This window comes from Sorghum bicolor, chromosome 3, assembly GCF_000003195.3.
Source record: "Sorghum bicolor cultivar BTx623 chromosome 3, Sorghum_bicolor_NCBIv3, whole genome shotgun sequence".
Classification (NCBI taxonomy): Eukaryota; Viridiplantae; Streptophyta; class Magnoliopsida; order Poales; family Poaceae; genus Sorghum; species Sorghum bicolor.
The window spans coordinates 68,871,484-68,895,807 of record NC_012872.2 but is presented as its reverse complement, the minus strand read 5'-3'; the positions used below and the strand labels follow the sequence as shown (position 1 = coordinate 68,895,807).

Sequence of the window (24,324 nt, the reverse complement as noted above, 5' to 3'; positions counted from 1 at the left end):
CTTTGTGAAAGGCAGCTTCGAAGATAGTCTTTCAGTAAGAGGAAAAAAGAAAAAGAAAACTTCGACGATAAGCATGATTTATTTGGGCTAATCCGATCGGCATCCCCGGCATTTCTGGAGATCACTACATCTCTACAAGTAGTATAGCTCCTTGCCAACAGGAGCCGTAATGAACCGTGGAGGAATTTTGGTGGTGGTGGTGGCATTGGCAGGATAAGATTTGCATCTCTGAGTTGGAAAGGGGGTTAAGGGAATAAAGGGGTGGTAGTATGTATAAGATTAGAGATAGAATCGAATAACGCAAGGTTTGGGGGACTGATTGGACTGATGGTACTAAATATCGCATTGCTTAATGTAATAAACCTTGCTGGACAAGTCTGGTCCAGAGAAACCTAGCTACCTATCCAAGGAGCTTCAGGAATCGGTGAAGTGCAGGAGAGACCTATATTTTACATCATTTCAGAAGGACAATAGTTCTTATGATAAACATGACCTGTTGTCCTCCTAAATCCAGTTTAAGAAAGTGAAATCCCTTTTTTCCAATGAAAAGAAAAAGAAAAAAACCTGACGATAAATAATAGTGAAAAGTTCAAAAGATTCAGAGACAGAGACCTGAATAAGCAGGAAAGAGGACAGGGAAATTCAACGAGTGGCGCCAGCAGGAAACCTCCAAGGGACCCAATTGGCTGAAAAGGAGAGGAGCCACCACCGCTTTTCTGGTGGTAAACAGCTGCGTCGCGGTGCGGTCAAACAAACCGATGACTGCGGTTACGGACGGGGTTAATTAGCGAGCACGAGGCAGCAGCAGCGAACAAGAGCGAGCGGCAGTGATCGAGTCGAGCAGCCAGCCGCGACCGCGACCATGGCTCTGCTGCCGCTGCCGCTGCTACTGCCTCCGCCCCTCCCCTTCCTCATCATCATCACCCTTCCCCCTCCCGTCTAGACACGCATCATTGCGCTACTCCGCGCTGCACTCCTCCCTCCCTCCCTCCCGTGTCTGCTGTCGCCTCGGCTGCCCCTCTCGTGCTCCGCTCTCTCCTCCCTCGCTGGCCGCTGCTCCCCCTCTCCTTCTCTTCTTGCTTGCCGTGCCGGTGCACCGCGCTCTTGCTAGCTAGCTTGCTTGCTGCCTAGCTATATATAGCCAGCCGAGCAGGCTTTCCTTTCCCAATTCAAACAGTGCAGCGGCGTTTGCGGCGACGACGGCGGCAGAGGCAGAGGCAGAGGCAGACGACGCGATGAACGCCTTCTTCTCGTCCCTGGCGCGCGGGCTCGACGACTTGGGCCGTGCCGGCGGGTTGTCGTCGCTGCCGGCGCTGCTGCGGGCGGCGGCGCTGCTCAGGGGCCTGCACTCGCAGCTCACGCTCATGGTCGGCCAGCTCCACCTGCCGCCTGGCGGCCGCTGGCTCGACGAGTACATGGACGAGACCGCCCGCCTCTGGGACGCCTGCCTCGCCGTCAAGCTCGGCCTCGCCTCCGTCGAGCGGTATTGCGCCGCGGCCGCCTGCGCCGCCGCCGCGCTCGATGACTGGCTCCAGGATCCCTCTCCTCTCTCCACTCGCCAGGTTGGTTCTTCGTCTTCCTTCCTTTCTACCTTCTGTTGAAACGTCCTGCGATCGATCGCTTCTTCGTGTCTCATGAAGCTATCGATCGTTTCCTTGATGCCTCTGCTCTGTTTCTTTCTTTCTCTCCGAAACGCTCGTGGCTCTGTTTGTGGTGCGCATCATCTTCGTTCATCAATCATCATCCATGCCTATGGTTAATGGTTTGATTGGCGCTTCCCGCGCAGGTGCTGCGGGCGATCTCCGTGTCGAGGAGGGAGGCCATGGCCGCGGAGGAGGAGAACCGCGCGCTGTCGGACGCGAGGATCGCGCCGCTGTCGCTGCAGCTGGACGAGCGGCTGCTGCTGCGCGCCACGGACGCCGCGAGGCTCACGGGCTTCAACGGCTTCCGGGGGCTCCTGTACGCGCTGCACAACGCGAGCTCGCTCCTCCTGCTCATCCTCGCCAGCGGTGCCGTCTCCTGCGCGGCCGCGGCGGCCGGCGGACCGTGCGCCGCGGACGACACCGCCGGCGGCGGCGTGGACGCCGGTGCCGGCTTCATGGCGTCCATCGCAATGCTGCAGCAGAGGATGGCGGAGGAGGCCGAGTCCGACGGCGCGGCGGGGATCAGGATGTGCGAGTTCCGGTGCGCGCGCGCCGCCGTGGAGGCGGCGCGGGAGGAGGTGGAACGCGTCGCCGCGACGGGCCGCAAGTGCGAGGGCGCCACCGGCGGCGTCGTCAAGGACAAGGTGGAGGAGCTCAAGGCGTGGGTGGACGTGCTCCGGACCGGCACCGATAGCCTGGTGTGCCAGCTGGACGACTTCCTGGACGACATTGTCGAGGGCAGGAAGGAGCTCTCCGACCTGTGCAGCCATTGATGGATCGATCACACACACACACACACACACCTCCTCGTGCCCCCCGATCGAGCCAGCCTCGGAGCTCCACCAGTCCCAGCATAAAGATCGTCATCACCACCATCATCACAAATTCATCACATGAACGAATGAATGATGCTCGTTGCTTGCGTTGCGTTGCTTGCATGGTAGTACAAGCAAAGTCAAATACGTACGTACTAGCAGTGTCCCTAGCTAGCAATAGCCTGTTGTTGTCCCTCTGCTCAATCTCCATCTCTGTCGTGTTTAGGGATGGAGAGAGTGATGGATGATGGAGCCTCCTGTGGTGTCGCAGCAGCATTTTGGTTGGCCATGATGCTGTTCCTGTCTCGTTGTTGCGTCTGCGGCCTCTGCCATGAAAGGAGGAGGCATGATGGGGATGAGTACTGGAGTTTTGGAACGAAGAGGAGGAGAGGCAAGTAGGCAACCGATCCATCGATCACATTTACCCACAGGAAGAGCCAAGAGATCTTTGCTCAGGAGGAATCGGCGGCACACTCGCAGCTGCGAATCGAAAGGTGGCTTTTTGTTTGTTCGCCTTCGTCTGGGCTGGGCGCGCAGAAAGCTGGCCTAGGTTGGAGTTGGACCGACCCCGCGGAAAACTTTGGTTGCTTCTGTCCTCCTTACACTTCTTCCCGTTCACTCACTCGCTTTCTCAAAGCTCTCAGCTTCAGCCTCAAGAGTCCAACCCAGCGGCTCTTGTCTGCCTGGCACGGCATCTATACGAAAACTACACTGCTTAATCAAGACATTACTTTAACCTAGCAATCAGTAGCAGCTCGATGCCGTGTCCACACCACGGCAGCCAAGCCATTCCTCGACACGGCACGCCTTTGGGTTCGTCATCTTGACAGAGAGCCTAACAACCTCCTCGATCATCGGCGACACGACATATATGGATCCATTATCCCTCGCCTCGCCGGCAAAAGGCGAGCCATCATGGCCTCCTTTCCCACGGCCAGGTGCTCTCGCTCAATCAAGCTACCGGTATGGTAGGAAACAAAAGCCGAGCGAGCGGCCGGCGTGCGCATTATTAGTAGGGCTTAGCGCCATTTCATATCCACCGCGTTTCCGCTTCGGGGGGGTCCAAGCACTGTTTCCTCCTCCTCCTTCTCGTTAGGAAAAAACCTGAAAGAAAGCAATGTGTGAAACGCCGAGGATCTCGCCACTTGTTTACTTCTGCTAGTGGCGACCTCACTTCCGTCTCGCCCATCATGACGGCCTCCACCATCGCAAGAATAGGGGGGGTGTCGAAAAGCGAGGCCGCGCTCGCCGTCAGATTCCTTGTACCCCTCCCTCCCGAGGACGCCGAGCGCCGGCCGGCCTGCCGAGGCGATGGATGGACATGGACGGATGGGAAGGCAGCGCAACACATGACGGGCGCGAAAAAAACTGTGGATGTGCGCGGCCGGCGGCTGGCTTCCGCCCCGTACTACGCTGCTTGTCGGGCTGGCTGGACCGACCGGCGGTGTCCCGGGCCGGGGAAGCTGCAGTGCAGTGGACGGTCGATCGCAATGATTAAAGCGTTTTCTGGAACGGCAGCAGCGGGGACTGGAACTGGACTGACCCGGGGAGCAGCGCGGCTTTCTGCTGCGCATTCAAGAAAAGGACCTCCGTTGCCGCCTGTGTCGTCGCTCGCCCTCGCCCTTGCCCGGCCCCCGTCGGTCGGCGTCGGTCCATGGATCCATGCCGGGCCATCATTTCCTTGGAGGAACGAGAAGCAGATGGGAGTGGAAGGTTGCCCATGGATCCATCGATCGGCGGCAACTGAGTCGGATCATTGCCAGAAGAAAAACGAGGAGCTTGGTGTCGCGGTCAGGTCACGGAGAACGAACGAGGTGGCGCGTCGGTCTGGGTTGAAGCCGGAATTAGGCAGCTAGGCACCAAAGTTTCATCATGTTTTTCTTTTTCTCCTCACAGACAACGAGCCTCATGATGTCAGCGGCTAAAAAACTGATGATGTCCGTGACACTGTGTCGGTACTTAGGCCACCAAAATTTGTCTTCTCCTAGCTAGGCCATAGTCAAGACGCATAAGATAATGTTGACAACATCAAGAAGTAAGTCAACAATAATCTGCTGCCCAAATGTACACCAGTTGTAGAACACAAATGGTTTCTATCCATCATGGTTTCAACTGTATTTTCCTACCGGCGGTACATAAAAGCAGGTGACAATATAGGCATGGTTTCAACTTTAGTTACCATCAAATATTAACGGTATGTTAAGTCATCAGTATAAATAGAATCTTTTATACCTAGTAAGCCGCCTGTGCAGTGGTTGATATAACATTATTTTTTTTCTCCCTCATTTCCATCCTCATATTCTCTCAAATCTTTTTTCCCTCTGTCTATCTCATCCTCTCTCTTTCAACCCATCCTCGCCTTCTCTCCATTCTCTTCTCCCTCTGTCTAATCTCTTACCCCTAACACTAAGCCCTCGGTAAGCTTGACTACCCCAATGGCCCTTTCTTTCCTCAAGCGCTATGTTTGTGAACTCTTCATGGCTTCATGCCGCGACGTAGTGCTAAACTGCTAATTTCCCTTGATTAGACTAACCCTAGGAGGGTAGCAATATAGTATAGCATACATAGGCCTAGCCACATGGGCTAATACTCACTCCTATACTCCAACACGTAGTTCATGGTTCATTCAGTGTGGACTTTGCCGTCAGTAAACAAACCGTCCCTGTGCAGAGCATCCAACAAGGCCATGAAACAAAGAATAATAGAGGCAGAAAAATCTGAACAGTGTCGCATCATAATAATTGATGCGACAAGCCATGAGCACTTAAGTGGGTTTGCAAACTTCCGAAACTGGTTGTACGGCCCGGTACAATTTACCACATCCCATCGTCTAATAGTTAGCCAGAAATCATATGGTTAAAGCTTTTTCAGCCTCGGCAACAACAGGTCTCCAAAGGCAACAAAAGGTTCTGTTGTAGTGACAAGAAAATATCTCCTATAGTAACCCGTCATACCAAGGTTCACTACATTATAACTCAACACAACCTGCTGTACATAATTGTTTGAATCAACAGCTAATAAAAAAAACTCTCCTAGACATTGTGCAGTTGGAAGCAATAGTTGCTAGTATTGGAGGAACTGAAGGGATGGCAATGTTGCTGTGAATCTGGATAACTGCTGACTACAGTATATATGCACATTCATACATCAAAACCTGGCATCGCAAACTGTGACGCAAATGCCTCAACCTGATTTCGGAGTTCTATAATATCCCTATTGTTCTGTAGGCCTCTTAGAAACTCCTTTTGCACTTTCCCATGTTCTTTCAGAACATTGCTAGCAATATGAGTAGCCCTTATGAGGAAGTCTGCAATCACGTCAAAGTCCTCTTCTAAGCAACCTCTAGTAGTCATTGCAGGTGTTCCTATAGCAACATGATATCAAGCTGATCAGTACTGCCAGTTCTGCATTTATATAAGGAGAGGAACAAAAGGCTAAAAAGAATAGAGATATCGAGTTGAAAGAACTAACCAATCCGCACACCACCAGGCGATATCGAGCCGTTATCCCCATAAATTGGTGTCTTGTTGATAGATATGTGGCATGCCTCGCAAACCTTCTCGAAGATCTTGCCTGTCCAAAATTAAAGAATAACATCATAACCAATACGCACCAGCACTTCGCATATGATATATAACCTAAAATATAAACTAAAAGTGCACAAGATAAAAGGTAGAAACATTTATACGAAAGTAAACATGTGAATGGGCAATGGGCTCACACAAAGGAAGCAGAATTATACCTGTCAAGCCAAGAGTTCTGAGGTCCCAAAGTACTAAGTGATTATCTGTGCCCCCAGTAACCAATCTACATTTTCTTCTGAGCAAAGCTGATGCCAAAGCCTGAGCATTTTTCTTGACTTGTTGAATGTATGCTTTATATTCAGGAGTTGCTACCTGCTTGAGAGTTATAGCCAAGGCAGCAATATGATTATTATGGGGTCCTCCTTGCATTGAAGGAAAAACACCAAAATTTATCCTATCCTCAAAGTCATATTCATTGTCATCTCCTTGAGAAAAAGATCCAGCTCGTTTCCTTAAATTTTTCCCTTTCCTGAAGAATATTATACCACCTCTAGGGCCCCTAAGATTCTTGTGAGTAGTTGACGTAACAACATCACAGTAGTCAAAAGGGCTACGGCATTCCTACAAAGGCACAGTACTCCAGTATCAGCAGACAGTTATCCTCAAATGATCAGTCTATGGTCTCTAATACAACCATACAAAAAAAAGAAAGGGCAAACAATCTATATACCATATGAAGGAAAGCATTAGGCTAGAGTGTATATATCACCCAACCAAGCATGAAATTTAGGATGCTGCAATAAAAGTTTAAAATCAACATGGTGTACAAGTGAAGGACATAATACACAAGTTGAATGGTTTCTTCAAGTGAAAACGACTTACATCACCTCGAACAACCACAAATGACATGCTATAGTCAACAAGGGAACACTTTTCACTTATGCACACTTAAGCTCTTTCAGGAACATGCAAGAATGGTTGAGAGAGGTTAAGTACTCAAGTGTGTCTTAAGAGGGAGGAGTTCGATTCAATTAGTTTCACTGGACGATGATTCTTGCAGACTAAGGAGATTATCAAGATCCAGATATTTGAATAACCACATGTGGTATTTCTCAAACTTGTTTGGAGCTACAACTACAAGAAATAAGAATAATAAAAATATAAGCAATCTATATATCTATATCTATTTCTATATATTTTATAATCATGAATCCCACTAGCCTTCTATCTTAAGTTCTTAACATGAAAGCCATCCACATCAAGAGCCCACCAGCACATGCAATTATGACATCTATCTATTCATGCAAACTATCCATGCCAACAAGCCACAACATCCACAAAGATGCATTTATTTGCCAATGACAGCATACCACACCATCCACTAAAATTCATTTATAATAATGCATCCCTTTTAAGTCATCTAGTTTCATTCCAAATCATCCATGATCCCCGCAGCAATGTACGGGTATCCTTCTAGTATCTGATATGCTAAAGCAAAACAAAATGCTTATTTCAGCTGCAACATTCTTAGTTATAAAAGGAAGTTGCAAAACAAAATGTGACTCTATTAACTTACTGAGGCGCAAAGAATTTGGTTAGATTTCTCATTGCACTGAGAAGTAACAAGCATGTGAATCATGATTCATCACTATGGTAAGCAAATTCAAAAACACCTTAGATTATCATTTACAATTACAAGTTAGTTTCCATCATAGACAGAACACAACAATGGACACTAGCCATATAAAGCATCTTCATCGTTCAGGTAAACTGAGGATTGGCCAATCACAATGCCTTAATTCACATTCAACTGACATAGGTACTAAAACCAAACCCAGGACCAAATTCAAATGGAAATGTTACTTTATGCACTCAAACATCAAATTCAGGCTACAGTGCCAACATAACCAATTGACCAGGTGTCATGATCGATCATGCATTTAGTGGTTTAAATTTCCTGATGAACAAGGTAGCAGGCTAGCAGCAAACTAGGACAAGGGGGAAAAATGAAGTCCTAGAATCACTACTAACTTCCATCGGAATAAAATTGGGTGGACCTGGGTGCAAACTCACTCCTGTGCGCCCCTACCTTGGATGCATGTCGCATGGCAGAAAAACCTAATCATGCGCCCACCCAGGAGAGGCGCCTCCGCCACAGCACGGGAGTTTGGATAAGCACGGTTGTGCACGTGCAGCTCTCAGCTCCTAACAGACATACGATCATTTATAAATTATAATGTACACGTGTCATACATTGGGTTGGGGTCGCACGGGGTACACCATGGCTTGGTGTCCACCCAATTTTATTCCCTTCCATCACAGTGACTTAAATTTTGCCAGGGTGAAAGACCAATATAGTAACTTCCATTCAACAGAGGAAGTTTTTGTTTTGAATCTTCCAAGGTAGTTCAAAGAATAAATTTATGGACCAAAAGAAAATGAATGTTGTGCTCTGCGATCTTTATCAAGCTTCAAGGTTTTAACAGTAGGATTTACTTCTAGTCAAAATAATCAACACAACAAACTCTAGGTTTTGACAAAAATCCTCTAGGGTAATAAAGTACTAGGATGAGAGGTATCTCTAAGGTGCTGTTTGGTTGATGTATTTGTAACGTGACTCGATTACATGGGTAACAGATGGCATTAAGGGTGTGTTTGGTTGCACGCCGCAACTTGCCATGCCAAAAGTTCGGCAACTTTGGCAGCTGCTTGGTTGCTGTGTAAACTTTGGCTACCACAGCTGTCGTTTTCCTCCCTAGTTTGTCGTTTTGTCTGTGGCAAAGGTGTGGCATGTGGCGGCCATTCTTCTCGCCACACAGGTGTGGCGCTGCCGAACCTACGGCGTGGCTGGCCGTGACCCGTAACCAAACACCCCCTAAATAATGTTTGTTTAAGTCCAGCCGTCACACCAGATCACGTTGGGAACTGATACCGATCTATTCAAACTCGTTACCGCTCCCACTCGAGTGTGAATCATTACCGTTGCCATTTACGTTACAGTTACTAAACCAAACAGCTCGTCAGACTACCATTCAACCAAATTGTTTAGCAAGATACAGTCAAATTAAATGCATGAAATGGTAACCTAAATGGCAACAAAAGCCTTCTAACCTTTGGAAATAAGAACACAAGGGTAGCTGGTAACTGCAATCCTAGCCCATACAAGTATACAACACTAAGAGGTACAATTCCGTTCGATGCTAAGCAGTATACAGTCATAGTAACTGTAAGATCAAAATGTAGACCTAGGATGTACTCGTATTACTCTTGCGCACATTGTTAAGCAGGATAGAATAAGCTAACTGTAAGATAAAAATAAATGCTTCAACGTAGACATGTACCTTTGCTGCGACAAGCCCACTGATATGTGCCATGTCGCAAAGAAGCACTGCACCACATTTATCAGCAATCAATCTCATCCGTGCAAAGTCCCACTCTCTGGGGTAAGAGCTCCCACCACAGATGAGAATTTTCGGGTGGAAATCCATTGCTCTCTCCTCGAGCTTGTCGTAATCAATATACCCAGTCTGTGGGTTCACCTTGTACGACATGCTCTCGAAGAAAATAGAGGCACCTGACACCTTCTTACCACTGGGCGTGTAGTAACCATGGCTAACATGGCCACCCGACGGTGGCTCCAGCCCCATGATGCGGTCCTTGGGTTGAAGGAGCCCAGTGTAGACAGCCAAATTGGCAGACGTGCACGAGTAGGGCTGCACGTTGACGCCCCAGCAGGCAGGGTCGAGACCGAAGGCAATGAGGGCTCGCTCATGGCAGAGCCGCTCGATGGCGTCGATGTGCTGATTCCCGCCGTAGTAGCGAGCACCCGGGGCCCCCTCGGAGTACTTGTTGGTGAGGTGGCTGCCGAGCGCGTCGAGCACCGCGCGGCAGACGAAGTTCTCCGAGGCTATGAGCTCGATGCCTCGCACCTGGCGGTCAAGCTCCTGCTCCATCAGCGCGTGCACAGCCGGGTCGGCCTCCGCCAGCGACTGGTTGCCCCAGGCGCGGACCGCGGCGCGGCGGGTCTCCAGATCCGCGCCGCTGCCCTCCCCCGTCGCCTGCCGCTTGGCGGGGCGCAGCGCCGCGGACGTGGACGAGCAGGATGACGTGTCTCCGCCCCCGCACCCACCGCCGTTGACGACGCGACGCGGGCGCTTGACGCAGAGGGAGTGCCCGAGGAGGGAGAAGTGCTGGTCGCCCCCGTCCTCGTCATCCCTCTCCGCGTCGGCCTCCCCTGCCACGACGCGCTCCGGCTTCGCGTCCTCCGCGCCGTCGAACAGGCGCAGCGGCGCGGCTACCGCGTGCACGCGAGCGGCGTGGGCGTGGCCGCGGGCGTGACCGTGAGAGTGGAGCCCGAGCGAGAGGTCCGACGATGCGGGCCGCGAGAGATCCATAGCTTACCAATTCCCGAATCGATCGGCGAGAAATAACGAACCCTAGAGAGCTACGCGTCTTCAACAACAACAACAACAGCAACAACCAACGCGACAGGAGCAGCAGCGGAGGTGGGCGACGCAGGAGGAAGCAGAGTCAGCGGCGGTGGCTACGAGAGGCGACGCGGCGGCGGAGGAAACCATGGACGGGGATCAACCGGGGGCTATGGGAATTGGGAAGCACGAGATGACGCGGTGGAATCGGTGGAGTCGGAGGCACGCAGCGGAGGAGAGGGGAATGAATGGGCGCCGTGCTCCAATTGATGAAGGGAAGGGTTGGTGGTGGTGTGGCGTGGTGTGGTGTGGTCGTATGCAGATGTGGTCGACGGGAATAGGGGGGGATCGGGTCATCAGGGTAAGGAGGAAGAACCTGGACGGGGAACCGGCCCGAGACGGTGGCCGGTGGGTGCTGTTGCCATCGGTACGGGAGGACGGGCACGTGCCCGCGAGGGCCGGCTGGGCATGTCCTCTGGCCGACTGGACCCAAACCCGAGCAGGCGTGGGCGACTGTAAGTGGGCCCAACCAGTCGGTAACCGTGAATTTCTAGTTGCCTAATGAGACTATCTCCAACAATCATCACCCAAAATACAAGACTCATTTGTCCTTTGGGTAGCGCTACAGGTAAAAGGTTCCATACCTATTTTTAGTCTTCTCCAAACAACAAGACTTAAAAGACAACACTCTCTGCAAATGGGTCTCGAGGAGAGAGGATACCCAAATTTGGGTTATGCCTCTTCTGATACCTAAAATGGGTCTTCTGTATGGGTACTCTGTTGGAGGCTATAGGTATTGTGTTGGAGGCCCATTTTAGGTTTGGGTTCCCAAATAAGTCTGCCGTTGGAGACAGCCTGAGAGGGCTACCAATTTTTGTCGACTTCTATTATATGAGCTGGTCTGCCAGTGAAGTTGCTACTGTTTTAGAACAACGTTTCATAATAGTCTAACAATTTTTGTCGACTTCGGTTGCACGAGCGGCTCTGCCAGAGAAGTTGCTACTGTTTTAGAACAACGTTTCATAATGGTCTAACATTTTTTATCGCTTTGGTTACATAAGCAGCTTTGCGCAGTGAAGTTGCTATTGTTTAGAATAACGTTTCATAATGACCTAACAATTTTTGTCGGCTTCGGTTACATGCGCGGCTTTACTAGTGAAGTCGCTATTGTTTTAAATAACGTTTCGTAATGATCTAACAATTTTTGTCGCCTTCCATTGCATGAGCGGATCTGACATTGAAGTTGTTACTGTTTTAGAACAACGTTTCGCGATGGTCTAACATTTTTGTGGGCTTCGATTGCATGAGCGGCTTTGAAAGTGAGGCCGTTACTCTTTTAGAATAATGTTTAATGATCTAACAACTTTTGTCGACTTTGGTTGCATCAACAGCTCTGCCAGTAAAATTGTTGTTGTTTTAGAACAGTATTTCATAAAACTACTTCTCTTGTTGAATGGAACAAAATGTTTATAATACTCTTTCCTTTTTTTTTTCCTTTTCTCTCTATTTTTCCTCTTTTTGTTTTTCTTCTCTTTCTTTTCTCTCTCCATCTTATCTAATCCTTCTATTCCTCACATAGGCAAATCCATCCATCCTCACGCAAAGGGTCTTATGGGAGCTAGCATGCAAAGCCAGATGAAGCTACTTCTCTTTTTTTTTAAAAAAAAATTTCTCTCTTTTTTGTCTCCTCTCAAATGGGAAATTCACGGCTTTAAGGTGAAACAGTTGCGCGAAGAGAGCACGGTAAAGTTGTAAAACAGTTTTTTTGAGGAATCAGTTGTGAAACAGTCCACGCACTAGTACTAGGCTACTAGTGCATCACAATGTCAGTGTGGTCGTAATACTTATAAAATTGGGCTAGAACGCTCAGACATCATTGGAGTGCTTTTGAGTAATCTCGAAGGGGAGTTTTGAGTTGGAAGGCTAGCTTCTGATTTGAACTGTGGCATCTAACTAGATTCAGAGTGTATATTTATAGAACCTCGTCTCATCCCATCACTTGTACCGTATCTGACACCGCTCTATTTCACTAATAAAATTATTTTTTCTCAAATTGTGAAGTTCTTAAAACATGTTTCTTATAAAATCTCATGCATGGCCTATCAAAGTAAGTGGAGAGTTAAAATAAGCTATCATTTTGGCTCCATCTCTCAACTCCTGTTGCAGGATTCCAGCTCCATAGCTAGCGTACAACTAGCATCTGAGGTCTGGCTTAGTTCACAAAATTTTTTAAGATTCCGTGTCACATTAAATTTTTAAATACATGTATGAAGCATTAAATATAAGTAAAAAATAAAAATTGATTGCACGATTTATCTATAATTTATAAGAAAAATCTTTTAAGCTTAGTTGCCAACACTCTCACGGTGTAACTGGTCAGCACAACACGCCGAAGAAGCGGTTGGCTGAGCCAGCCCGGGTTCGAGTCACGACACCATCTTCTTAAGACAAAATCAGGGGGATGTCGCTCCCTCTGGTCGAGTTTTTTTAAGCTTAGTTAATTTATAATCAGATAATAATTGTTAAATACAAACGAAAGTGCTACGGTAGTCAATGCTAAAAAATTGTGTGTATTAAACAAGGCCCGAGTAGAGGAGTGGAGTACATTATTTTTGCGGGTGGATGCCTTGTTTAGTTGGCAAAATGAAAAGTTTTCGAACACTGTAGCACTTTCGTTTGTTTGTGGCAAATATAGTCCAATTATGGACTAACTAATCTCGCGATTTACAGGCAAACTGTGTAGTTAGTTTTTGCTTTTGACTATATTTAATGCTTCATGTATGTGCCATAAAATTTAGTGTGACAGAAAATTTTGAAAAAAATTTAGTTTTTGGATGAACTAAACAGTCATGGACTCATGGTTCGTGCTAGTACACACAGTAGCAGTAACATCAATACACACCAGTCATGGTTCGTGCCCACAGAGAAAGAGACTCGCAACTTACGGAGTACTAAAAGTATTTTACCACAAATCTGTCTCAACTCTCAAGTCTGGCTTCGCAACAGACGTCACAGAGTACGTAGTACGTTGAATCTCCCCATCCTTACGACCTTACGGCCAGACAGTCTAGGCCAGGTTCAATGAACCTACGCCACCAAACTGCGGATATCTCAGAGTTCCGACCTCCGGTACATGATGCTTTCATTTCATGCCAACGCGGCAACTCCGGAATAGAAAAAATGAGAAAAGTTCAGGCATGCAGGGATCGCATGATCGCATCATCCACTGTAGTACTACTACCGTGACAACATAAAATTTCATCAAAAGGATTGTTTAGAATGTATAGAATAAAATAGTTATTAATTCGATGTTTATAGTCTTCAAAGTTTGACCAGATCTTGTCCTAAACAATAATAAGGTAGTAGTAGCTTGGATGCTGTTGCTACTACTACCTCATCATTTGGATAACAGAAGCGCATAAGCAAATAACCAACCATATTCAATATAGAAACGAATGATCCACAAACCAAGAATATTTCAGGATGCTTGGAAGTTGGAAGCTACCTGTTTGTGTAGTAAACAAGAACATACATGAGAAATGATCAGTGAAATTGAATTAAAAAGATTAAACAACCCCCCCCCCCCCACCCCAACAACACACACGCAGAATAAGGCCTTGTTTAGTTCGCAAAATTTTGTCTTTTTAGCTACTGTAGCACTTTCGTTTTTATTTGACAAACATTGTCCAATCACGGAGTAACTAGGCTCAAAAGATTCATCTCACAAATTTCAGGTAAACTGTGTAATTAGTTTTTATTTTTGTCTTTGTTTAATGCTCCATGCATACGACCAAAGATTCGATGTGACGGAAAATCTTGAAAATTTTTGCGAACTAAACAAGGCCTAAATAAGGCAAAACCTGGATGTTAAGAGTTTCGCTTGATGGCTTGAAATTTGGCGTACATACCAACTGCCTCATACGGCATACAGACAGAGAAAAAACCGATCACATTTGGCTCTTCGGTAGTTCATGAAGAGAAGCCATGCCCAATCTACCAAAATCTCATTGTGTAACCGGACAGAACAGAGCCACAAAAACAAACAAGAGTATAACACTCATTTCAGATCTTTAAAAAACCATGATAAGTTTATGCATAATTCATCTTCTCTCATATTTCTCTTCAAAATGACTGTATAGTGTATATCAGACTCCATGCAAAACAGTCATAAAAGTAATAAAATCATTTTGATGAGGTAGAAGACAGGTGCCCCTATAATTGACATATCTTCACCTGACGAAGTGATGGACAACAGTATTGTACCTATGCTGGGCAGTGATAGTGTCTATGCCTGTCATGCCACGGTAATGCTCAACGCACAAATGCTGCTATGATAAACCTTGCCACTAATTTTATTATAAAGTAACAAAAAAGCTGAATCTTTAAACTAACTTTAAGTTTCAGCAATATATTCCAATAAACACAAACGGGAGTACATTACATGCTCCTCAGCCCTACAAACCTTTATCTCCACCCTAATTATCATCAATAAAGAATAAAACCTAGGTTATTTGTGTGTCAATAACCGTTCATTTGCTTAAAATTTGCACTTTCCTGGTGTCCTAGCTGCTACTATGTACACTACTGCTGAGAAGGAAAATGGACAAGGATAAACACACACAACACAAAAATAAAGCAATGAAACTAAGGGAAATCTAATGCTCAGAACATATGATGCTGATCGACATGCCGTACTGCTTACTGGATATGGAAATAACCATCGGCAACATGATCTCCTAACTCAAGATAAGTTCTGCCACCAGTGCCAGAAAATGATTGAGCCTCAAGACTCAAGCATCTGGAACTGACAGAAAGTATTGTGACATAAACGCCCTGAATCTTATTTTGTACTCCCTAGGGGAAATTACAGTTGGGGATAGGTTCTTTGGAACAAAAAGAGATGTCTTCACCCAAGATTCCAGCTGTTTGTCCCAGGTATATTGTCTCAAATAATCTATAATTCCAAATACAAGCTCTTTCTTCTCTTTGTCAACTCCAACAAGCAGGGAGTAATCCATGACAGTCATGCGCTGCAAGCACAAGGAAATACAAAATATAAGTTTGAGGGCAAAATTATAGATAGTCCTATAAAATGAAGTATATAAACTCAATGAAAATTATTTCATGGCAATAGGCACACATACACTTAAGAAAGATGTGTCATTCCAAATAGCGCGTTCCATGAAGTTTTTGGTTTTTCCTTCAATGTAGATTGGCATGGTACGCATGTCTTCAATAAAATTTTGATCCAACAGCACCTTTTCAGGATTTTCTGAATCAGGAATATACCGTGAGAAAAGAGCACCCTTCAGGTCATATTTGCGTATTATATTATGTCCAAACAAAAGATTTTCCATAACCATGAAGTTAACCCTTGTCTCCTTGCCGTTCCTAGTTTCCTTAACCTTACATAGTATCAGAAAGAAATACATCATAATATGCTAGGAGCAGTTTATCCCACGGAGTTCATGGAAGATTTGACGTACCTGATATATTCCCAGAATTTTCGCAAGACATGTAGGATTGCTTGAAACCTGAGATACACCAAAATGCTTGAAGTACTCAAGACCAAACTTTAAGAACGAGTCAAACTCAGTCTTCTTGATTTGTTTTATGATAAATCTGTCATCCATTGACTTCGCAAAGAAAACCTTACTCTTTCCACCCTGCGCATTCCAGTTTTTGCAGCGGCTTATTGATGAAATATATGCAAGTTCTGATGGGCAACATATCTTCCGAAGATCATGGAATTGTTTTGCATATATACAAACGACAGTATATGTGTTTCTCAGAGCTATCTTTTCATTATTCAGATCAATTTCGTGATGCAGATCTTTTAAAGATGACAGAAATGAATCATAAAACCCTGATGTTGCTTCCTCAGGTGATACTAGAGATGCAAACCTTGAAAATTTATGGTTGTTTTCTAACGACTCATTTGGAGACAACATGGATGACAGCATAGAAGCATTTCCATCCAAGTTGCTAGATGCAGCTTCAGAATAGAACCCTTGTTGTTCAGATATAATTAGAGCGTAAGCAATAATGCTAGAAACCTCTTCCTCAGAAATTGAAAAAATATTACCACCACGGCCAGCTATAAAATGCCCCAAGTCCATCTGATGCTTTAATTGTGCCAATGATGAAGAACATGGGGTGTATTTGTTGATGAGGTAGAATTTATACAAAGAACCACCTTGAAGTTCTTTCTTGTATTCCATTTCCAATTGATTAAATTGATTCCAGATCCATTTTCCTGCATCATCACTTGGAATGACAACATGATGCATTTCATTTACATTGGATGCTGCAGGTTGTTCATCATTTGTAAATGGTATAGTGTTTAATTTCTCTGAACAATTATCATTAGCAATCTCCACAGAGGTTTCGAACTTATCAGCAGCTTCGCCTACAGAGGAAAGGTCTGATCTTACATCATGATCTTGATAAATGGGCAAATCGTGCTCTTTGGTTATTAGTTTATCAGTAAGATGAACCTTATCCAAAACTGTATCACCAAATGGATCTTCAGAGCCGTCAGAAGAATTTATAATTGTTTCCTTTCTTTCTGTTCCAATTTTCTTCACTGACGGTGTGTCCTGGATTGCAATACTTCCCAAACTCTTCAGCTCATTCTTTGCTGTGCTGTCATGAATGGAATTGTCTGAAGATGCAGTATTAACTTTAGTGTACTGCAGAATATGAAGCAACCGAAGATCCCAAATGTGGAACCCAAGAAGAAGTTGCTGGTACAGCCAGTTCAAACCAAGGATCCCATGAGCAAAACTCTCGGATACGGCAATCTGGCTAAACTCCCTCAGAGAAACCTTGTATACAGAGGATATGTTAACATACCAAAAAATAATCTGAAATATTTTGCATAAGGAAATCAGCTAATAGACAGAAAAATAGAATTGATGCAGGACGATTACCTCAACTTCATTTTTCTCTTGTGTGAGAATCCTAGACACCTCCAAAAGTAATCCCTCATCTACTGAAACGTTGGTTGCTTCCCCCATGGCTTGACTAGAGTATCTTGATCTTAAGTCTTGTATTACATTTTCAATTTCTGTGAAGAGTTGCTTCCATTTAAGAATAACCTTAAAGAATAGAATGATGTTAGGATGCAATGGCTAAAGGAAAATAAACAGCAGCAGCAGCAAATATGTTGCAGAAGCATACATTATTCACTTCGACATCAAGCCAATCCTTTTTGTTTTGGTTATTGAACTCCAAACTCAATGGAGGCTTACAAGCAGAATATATTTCTACAGATGAGTATCTGAACATAGCAACTTTGGATCCAAATCTGCAAGGCATAAAATGATGAAGAATATCAGTGAAACCATGAAAAAAAACCTGTTTCATCTAAAAAAATCCATGTTCATATGTATAGGAGCATAGGAGACATTTACCCAAAGAAACGTAGGCAGTCTCTATGAAGCAAATGCCCACATGTTGGTAGCTTCTTGGCAGCAGATTGGGTTGAGAAGCTGAGTTCCAAGAACTTCCCAAACGACAGATTCCGAGCAGAGGAAGATATTATAACCCTATGGGTCGGCTTAGCATTGCATCTCAAGCATCTGGTCCACATCCAAATTCTTCCTTGAGTTTCACCAGAAAGTGTCAACTCCAAGGGAAGTCTTTTCACAAGAACAGTGAGAGTACCATTATGGTGGGTATAAGAGTACATGTGAGATTCTGGAGATTCACCGCATGATAGGCAATTGTGTTTCTGTAAACAGTTTAGTTATTATTGGAAGACACGGCAAGTAAAATGAAGGAATCTTAAACTAATTAACAAATAGTTAAGATGTATGACCTCATTAAGTAAAGTATCTTGCAAATATCGTCCAAGAGATGTATCAAAATACCCATAATAAGTTATCCGCGAAAGGTGACTCTGCTCACAAACAGCTTGGTTCCTGATATGTTGGCTAGACATTGAAATCAAGATGTCCTGAGTGTTCAAAGCAGCTCCACTCTCAGCACGAATTACATCAAAAGTTCCCTGAAAATTGTCACTAGACAATTGCTTCTTCTGCACCTCTTTGGAAGTATCAGTGAATGGTGAGCCATCAAAACCATCAGATGTGTTTGGCTCGGCACAATCTGGTGATGACATGTCCTGCATAAAATTTGTCGAGAGATCTGAAACAGGCAGGGACGAATACGACTGAATACCTTTGCTGTCAATATGTTCTTCACCAGCAGGATCTTCAGATGTCATAGTTTTGGAAACATGAAGATGCAATGGTATTGATTTTTCAGTATGAATGAGCTTTTCCTGATTAGGATACTGATCATCACAAGTTGGAGTGTTATTCATGGTGTCACTGTTTTTTGAACTATCATAACTGGGACCAAGCAGTTGTGGATTAGTGTTAAAGCACTTCTCTTTCCCTGTGGTAGTTTTGTCTGTTGTAAACAACTTTTGATCGGCAAAGAATGAAGTTTCAAGGATCAAATGGTAAGCTGCAAAGACAGTGAAATGAAGCACACGCTTAATCTTCTTAAGTTCTTCCCTTGTTGCTCCTTTCAGCAATATCTACAGAACAAGTCAAACTAATCAGAATTAGCAAAACAGAAGGAGCACAATAAACACGATGAGTCATGAGCAAAATGGGGAAAAAACATATACAATGGACAAAAGATGATATGATTTGCACTAGCACAACCTATAAAGCTCCAAATAGAGTAAAATGAGTGCAACTGAATGGTGTTAGCCAACAGTGAATTTTGGTCTGTTAGCTTATAGCATAGCCATCGAGAGATTCGAGAGACCCCCCCCCCCCCAAAAAAAAAAAAGAAATAGGTGTCAGGACAGATGGGTGAGCTCTTGTCAACTCGTACCTAACAGTGATTTTTTTTTCTCCATATTCTACTCCAGAACAGCTTCTTCTAGATATAATACACACAGCAAATTAGTTTGTCCCATCTCACTAAGTCATAGAACATCAATAAATGCCAAGGTAAGAATCACACACCCCTATTTGCCACATGTATGATCAGGCAAAGTGGTAGCACAAAAAGAAAACAACATCTGGCTAAATCGACTAAAATTTGTAATAATAAGAAAAAGGGGATCTGGGTGTGAAAGATTTGGGAAATTGAATGACAGTCTGCAAATGATGGTGGAGACTTGAAAATGGAGAAGAAACTTGGCAGGACATTATCAAAATTAAATACCTCCAGGGGCAGTCCATATGCACTGTGAAACACAGGCAGGAGTCCCCTGTGTGGGCAGACCTGCTCAAAGTAAGGGAGCTGCACCTCCAGGGGAGGACAATTGCTACTGAAATGGCCAAAACACTCTGTTTTAGAAAGACACCTTGCTCTATCCTGAGCATTTATGTGTAAAATTTCAAACCATGTAACAATTGTGTGACCAACAGGATATCAGCATAGAATGTTGTTTTTCAAGGGATATGCATCTATCTTCCAGGAGATGGCTCTCTGAATAGTTCAGGTCACAGTGGGATGCTGTGTGTGAGAAAGTGAGAAACTTTCCATTCAGAATCAAATATATCTGGTTGATGGAGAATAATGCAATTTTCACCAAAGATAGCATGATTAAAAGAAACCAGAATGAAAGGAGCCTTCCTGTTAATGTTGTGATCAAGATGAAACAATTTCACCTCTTCTTTGAATGTCCAGTGGCAAAGATGGTGTGGAGTGTTGTTGCACATTGTTTTGGTGCTAACAACATACCAACGGACCTTGCGCAATGCTGGGTTTGGGTTAAGAATTGGTTACCTAATAGGAGCAAAGTACACACATCTGGGATAGCACTAGTTTGCTGGGCTATCTGGAAAACATGAAACAAAGTTTGTTTTGATGGAAAATTTTATTAAAACCCCAGCTGAAATCATCTTTTATCCTTACCCTGATGTGTGAGCATGATTATATCAAGTGGAGGCTGACGACTATGGGTAGCTTCTTTCACTATCACCAAACAAGCAAAAATGAAACATAAGCAACTTTTCAGAAAATATCTCAAGCAAACCAGCGAACCTTCTTTAAAAAACAACCCATGCAGTGGAAAAAACCAAATCTGTAAACCAAATGCAGCCCGAGGGGACCACTAAAAGATATGTCCAATCCATGCACTCGAGCAATAAAAAATCCCAGACTACATAAATCGAAAAGACTACACACAAATAAGTAAGAAAGAGAGCATACCGTGCATCCCAGAGGTCTTGGAAAACCCTCTAGAAATAAAAATGTTTTGCATGATTTCCTTCCATCTTCTCCAGTAATATTATGCTCTTCAACAAACTTTTCAAAATGGAGAGACTCACACTGCTTAATAAGACTGGGTTTCGTAAGAACACTCTGCAACGATACAATTGGAGAGCCAATGCAACGAGCAATTCTTTCCAGCCGACGAGTATTCATGTCACTTACAACCGTAACTCCTTGTTTCTGAATATATTCATTTACGTTACGGGAAACTGCTTTCTCGACCAATATAACATCAGGCTGGCATTTGACTATCACTTCATAAAGAGTTCTCTCCAGCTGATCATTTTCCTGGTCAATGTAGACAAAGAAGAATTTTGTAAAACTCACCTACTATGTGTTGTTTTATCTATGCAATGAAAAAAAACTTTGGATAAGAACCTAAACGTATGAATGCAGACCTGTTTCATCGAATTTATTGATGATAGTCCTGTTGACGAATGACCAAGGGCACCCTGAAGAAGTAACAGTTTTGGATGCTTTACATTGGCACGCATCTGTTTATGTGCAGCACTCTTCTTAAAAACAAGACCCTTGATCACTTCACTATCAAAGGAACAAGAAAGGGAACCAAATTGAGAGACAATGTAAGGATAAGAAAAGAACACTACAATATGAATTTGTTACCTCTGCTGGTAATATCCTGAAGCTATGCATTTCACCTTCACATACGAACCAGGATCCATTGCATTTCCGGAATTGGCATCAGGTTTGACAAGTAATGCAGCATCCCATGACAATGACGCAAGAATATCAAGCCAGTTTTTATCGGTGCCTCCATCAGATAAAGAGAGCCCTTCAGCAGCCAAGAAGCGACCTACTAGGATCTTGAATTGCCCATTCATGACTTCTGACATTACTTTCTGCAATTGGTCTTCACGGCTTTCCTTGTTTCTCTCTGCTAAGTTAACCTTGAAACTTGACCTACCCCACCCAGTGCTGTTAGTGCCACTCTCGTCATCATCATTAGAAACAGTATCAAAGTCATCTTCCTTATTTTCTGGTTCTGGTGGTAACCAAATGAAAGGATCTGCATCAAAACTGGGCAATAATAGCGGGTACAGGCATTCATTTTCATTTTCAAAGTGAGTACCATGTTTCATTTCAGGTTCGGTATTCGATATATTGTTATAAACTATTGCATTTTCTGCAGTACTGCCAGGTTCATCCATAACTTGTTCATTCAATGGAAAAATATCACCACCTGGCATGGGAAGGCTAGTGATCTGTTCAACAACTATCACACCTGATTGTTTATGATTAATATCTTCCACTGGTACACCACATTCCGTTCTTACCAGTTGATCATCGGATTGGATATCTTTTCTGTCCTCAGAAGATACATCCGAATCCAATGAAATATTAATGGCATCAAAATTTCCCTTGGTGGAGTCTTCATGTCTCTCCAACTGTTGTTCAGCAGATGAAATATATTGTTTTACTGGAATGGAAAAAATAGCACAGTCATCAGCAATATCCTTGAATTGACATTCTTCCACTCGTACTGAACTCCCTTCTTGCTCCATAAAATCATTGCTTAACAGGTTATCATGATGAAATTGACCAGTATCTTGGAGGTCAATCTCCTCTTCAGAATCAGAATCTGTTGATGAAGATAAAAACCATAGAGAAATTATGGTTATCTAAGAAAATGGTGTTAAATGATACAAATAATCATATCACTAATTTAAGAGAGGAGTGCTCCAACACTCACCAAGGCTTGAAAAGCAACTGGCAAAGCTTGAGAAAGAATTTTCTCGGGTAAAAATAGGGGTGCCATAAGGAGTGCTGCAAGGGCTCGAGTCTATGGTCAACCAGTTGATCTCACCAGTAACAATTGATGATCCCTCACCATGGTCACACATCTTGCAGCAAGATGTACTGCAGGTCAGGTCGATATTAGCTTCATCCATGGTTGTCTCTTCTGATGCACATGCGTGACACATTTTACTCATGACACAACTTCACTGCATTATGCTAGCATGCCACCTGCACATAAAAATAACATTGGAGCCATCCACTCTGGTAAACCATAACCTGAGAGAATAATCGCTAAATGCCAAGTAAACATCATGACTGCCTAAGCTATTACAAAGGTTCCACCACATGGGGACGAGAATTATTTGTTATATTATACTCATATGTCATGATGTTAAGTTCTGAGCTTATTGCACACATTCTAGTAAAATTCTAAAAAGCCGCACTGAAGAGGATCAAACTGAAACTGTAATGATGACAGGAAAAACACTTAAAAATTACGGTGAACCAGGGATTTGACATCACAAGTTCACTCGGAGACATCATGAGAATTACGGAGATAATATACAAGATGGAAATAATAAATGTTTGCTGAACAACTAAGATTATGCAGCTAACGCCAAATGCCTCCCAATTTATGCAGTAACAAACACTAGATTCACTTGTATTTCACCTATTGATGGGAGGAGGGCGGGCAGCAGCCTCCGCCTACAGCGACGCTCCGGCGGCGGCAGGCGACGATAAGTCTAGCGGCGCGCGCTACGAGGGAGCCTACAGGCTACGGCTGAGGATGGAGGACGATGCGGCGGCAAGCAGGCAACGCCGCGCGGCTACGGCGGAGGAAGCGGTGACAACCAAAACAGCGCCCAAAAAAAACACGCAGATGGCCAAATGCCTCGCGATCGCCGCCGCCGCCGCCTCTCGAGAATTTTGACAGGTTTCCCCGATTGTCTCGCATCGTCAAATAACCAACCCGGGAAACAACGCGATTTGAGACGAAGGGCAAAGCATCAAAACTTACTTGTGCGTGCCGAGAAGGCACGATTCCAAATCCACCGGGGGTGAATACGCCCACCGAAAGCCTCGACACACGCGGGCGGGTGCTCGCTGCCCCCCGATTCCGAAATGGCGGAGAGCAAGACGGAAGGGAAGGGATGAATGAATGAATCCAAAAGCCGCTGGATTCGAAGGCTCGATGTCTGGGATTTTTGTGATAAAATTGGACGCGCTTTTGAAACGGGAAGAACAGGAGAAATGGGGACGGAAACAGCCAAATATGGGAGGAGTGGCTTGGATGAGCTGTAGCCTGCATATATACGGTCCAGTTAATGCTTGCGTGACATGGCAGGCGCGGACCAATGTTGTCGTGAGAGTCAGCATGGGTCACGGCTTTCCGAATAAAATCGCGGCTCGTCTCTCTCGGCAAGATTAGTGCATTTCATCCAGTAAACGTAAATCTGAAATATCATAATCGGGTGTGGTAGATTCTATTCGACCTTCATTCTAAGGGTCTGTTTGGTACAGCTCACAACAGCTTCATGAGCTGTTGTGAGCTGTTTTTTTGCCAAACACTTATTTCCAAAACAGCTTCATGGGTGAAGCTGTTTTTTCCCTCCTCTCACAAAGTTGGATGAAGCTGAAAAAAATAGCTTATTGTAGCTTCTCCCTCATTTCTCTCTCTCAACTATGCATGAAGTAGTTGGTGAAGCTATTTTGCCAAACACTTTTTTCAAAACAGCTTAGCTTCATCTAGAAAGTCACTCATGAAGCTATTTTCTAAAAAAACAGCTTTACTAGTAATGTTGAGCTGTGTCAAACAAGCCCTAAGTTTCTAACACATTGAGATTGAGTTCATACGATCCTGAAGAATTTTATTTCATACTAGTGGGTATATTCTCATAAGTCGCAAGACATG

The 24,324-nt window shown here is 44.6% G+C and overlaps 3 protein-coding genes across 3 annotated transcripts; 1 reads left to right on the top strand and 2 right to left on the bottom strand.

Moving 5' to 3' along the window:
• LOC8063117 lies at positions 524–2,861 on the top strand. Its single transcript, XM_021455461.1, has 2 exons — positions 524–1,562; positions 1,787–2,861. The coding sequence occupies exons 1-2, from the start codon at positions 1,236–1,238 to the stop codon at positions 2,414–2,416; spliced, it is 957 nt and encodes a 318-aa protein (XP_021311136.1). The 5' UTR covers positions 524–1,235; the 3' UTR covers positions 2,417–2,861.
• Positions 5,228–10,740, bottom strand: LOC8063116 (serine hydroxymethyltransferase 7). Its single transcript, XM_002456678.2, has 4 exons — positions 9,324–10,740; positions 6,201–6,603; positions 5,930–6,031; positions 5,228–5,822 (listed from the first exon to the last, which is right to left on the bottom strand). The coding sequence occupies exons 1-4, from the start codon at positions 10,374–10,376 to the stop codon at positions 5,599–5,601; spliced, it is 1,782 nt and encodes a 593-aa protein (XP_002456723.1). The 5' UTR covers positions 10,377–10,740; the 3' UTR covers positions 5,228–5,598.
• On the bottom strand, positions 14,739–23,702 carry LOC8061002 (putative 1-phosphatidylinositol-3-phosphate 5-kinase FAB1D). The gene is made up of 12 exons (XM_021455989.1): positions 23,431–23,702; positions 22,366–22,640; positions 21,279–22,254; positions 21,053–21,197; positions 20,592–20,942; positions 18,232–18,957; positions 17,825–18,144; positions 17,592–17,718; positions 17,342–17,509; positions 15,896–17,236; positions 15,554–15,814; positions 14,739–15,439 (listed from the first exon to the last, which is right to left on the bottom strand). The coding sequence occupies exons 2-12, from the start codon at positions 22,604–22,606 to the stop codon at positions 15,200–15,202; spliced, it is 4,896 nt and encodes a 1,631-aa protein (XP_021311664.1). The 5' UTR covers positions 22,607–22,640; positions 23,431–23,702; the 3' UTR covers positions 14,739–15,199.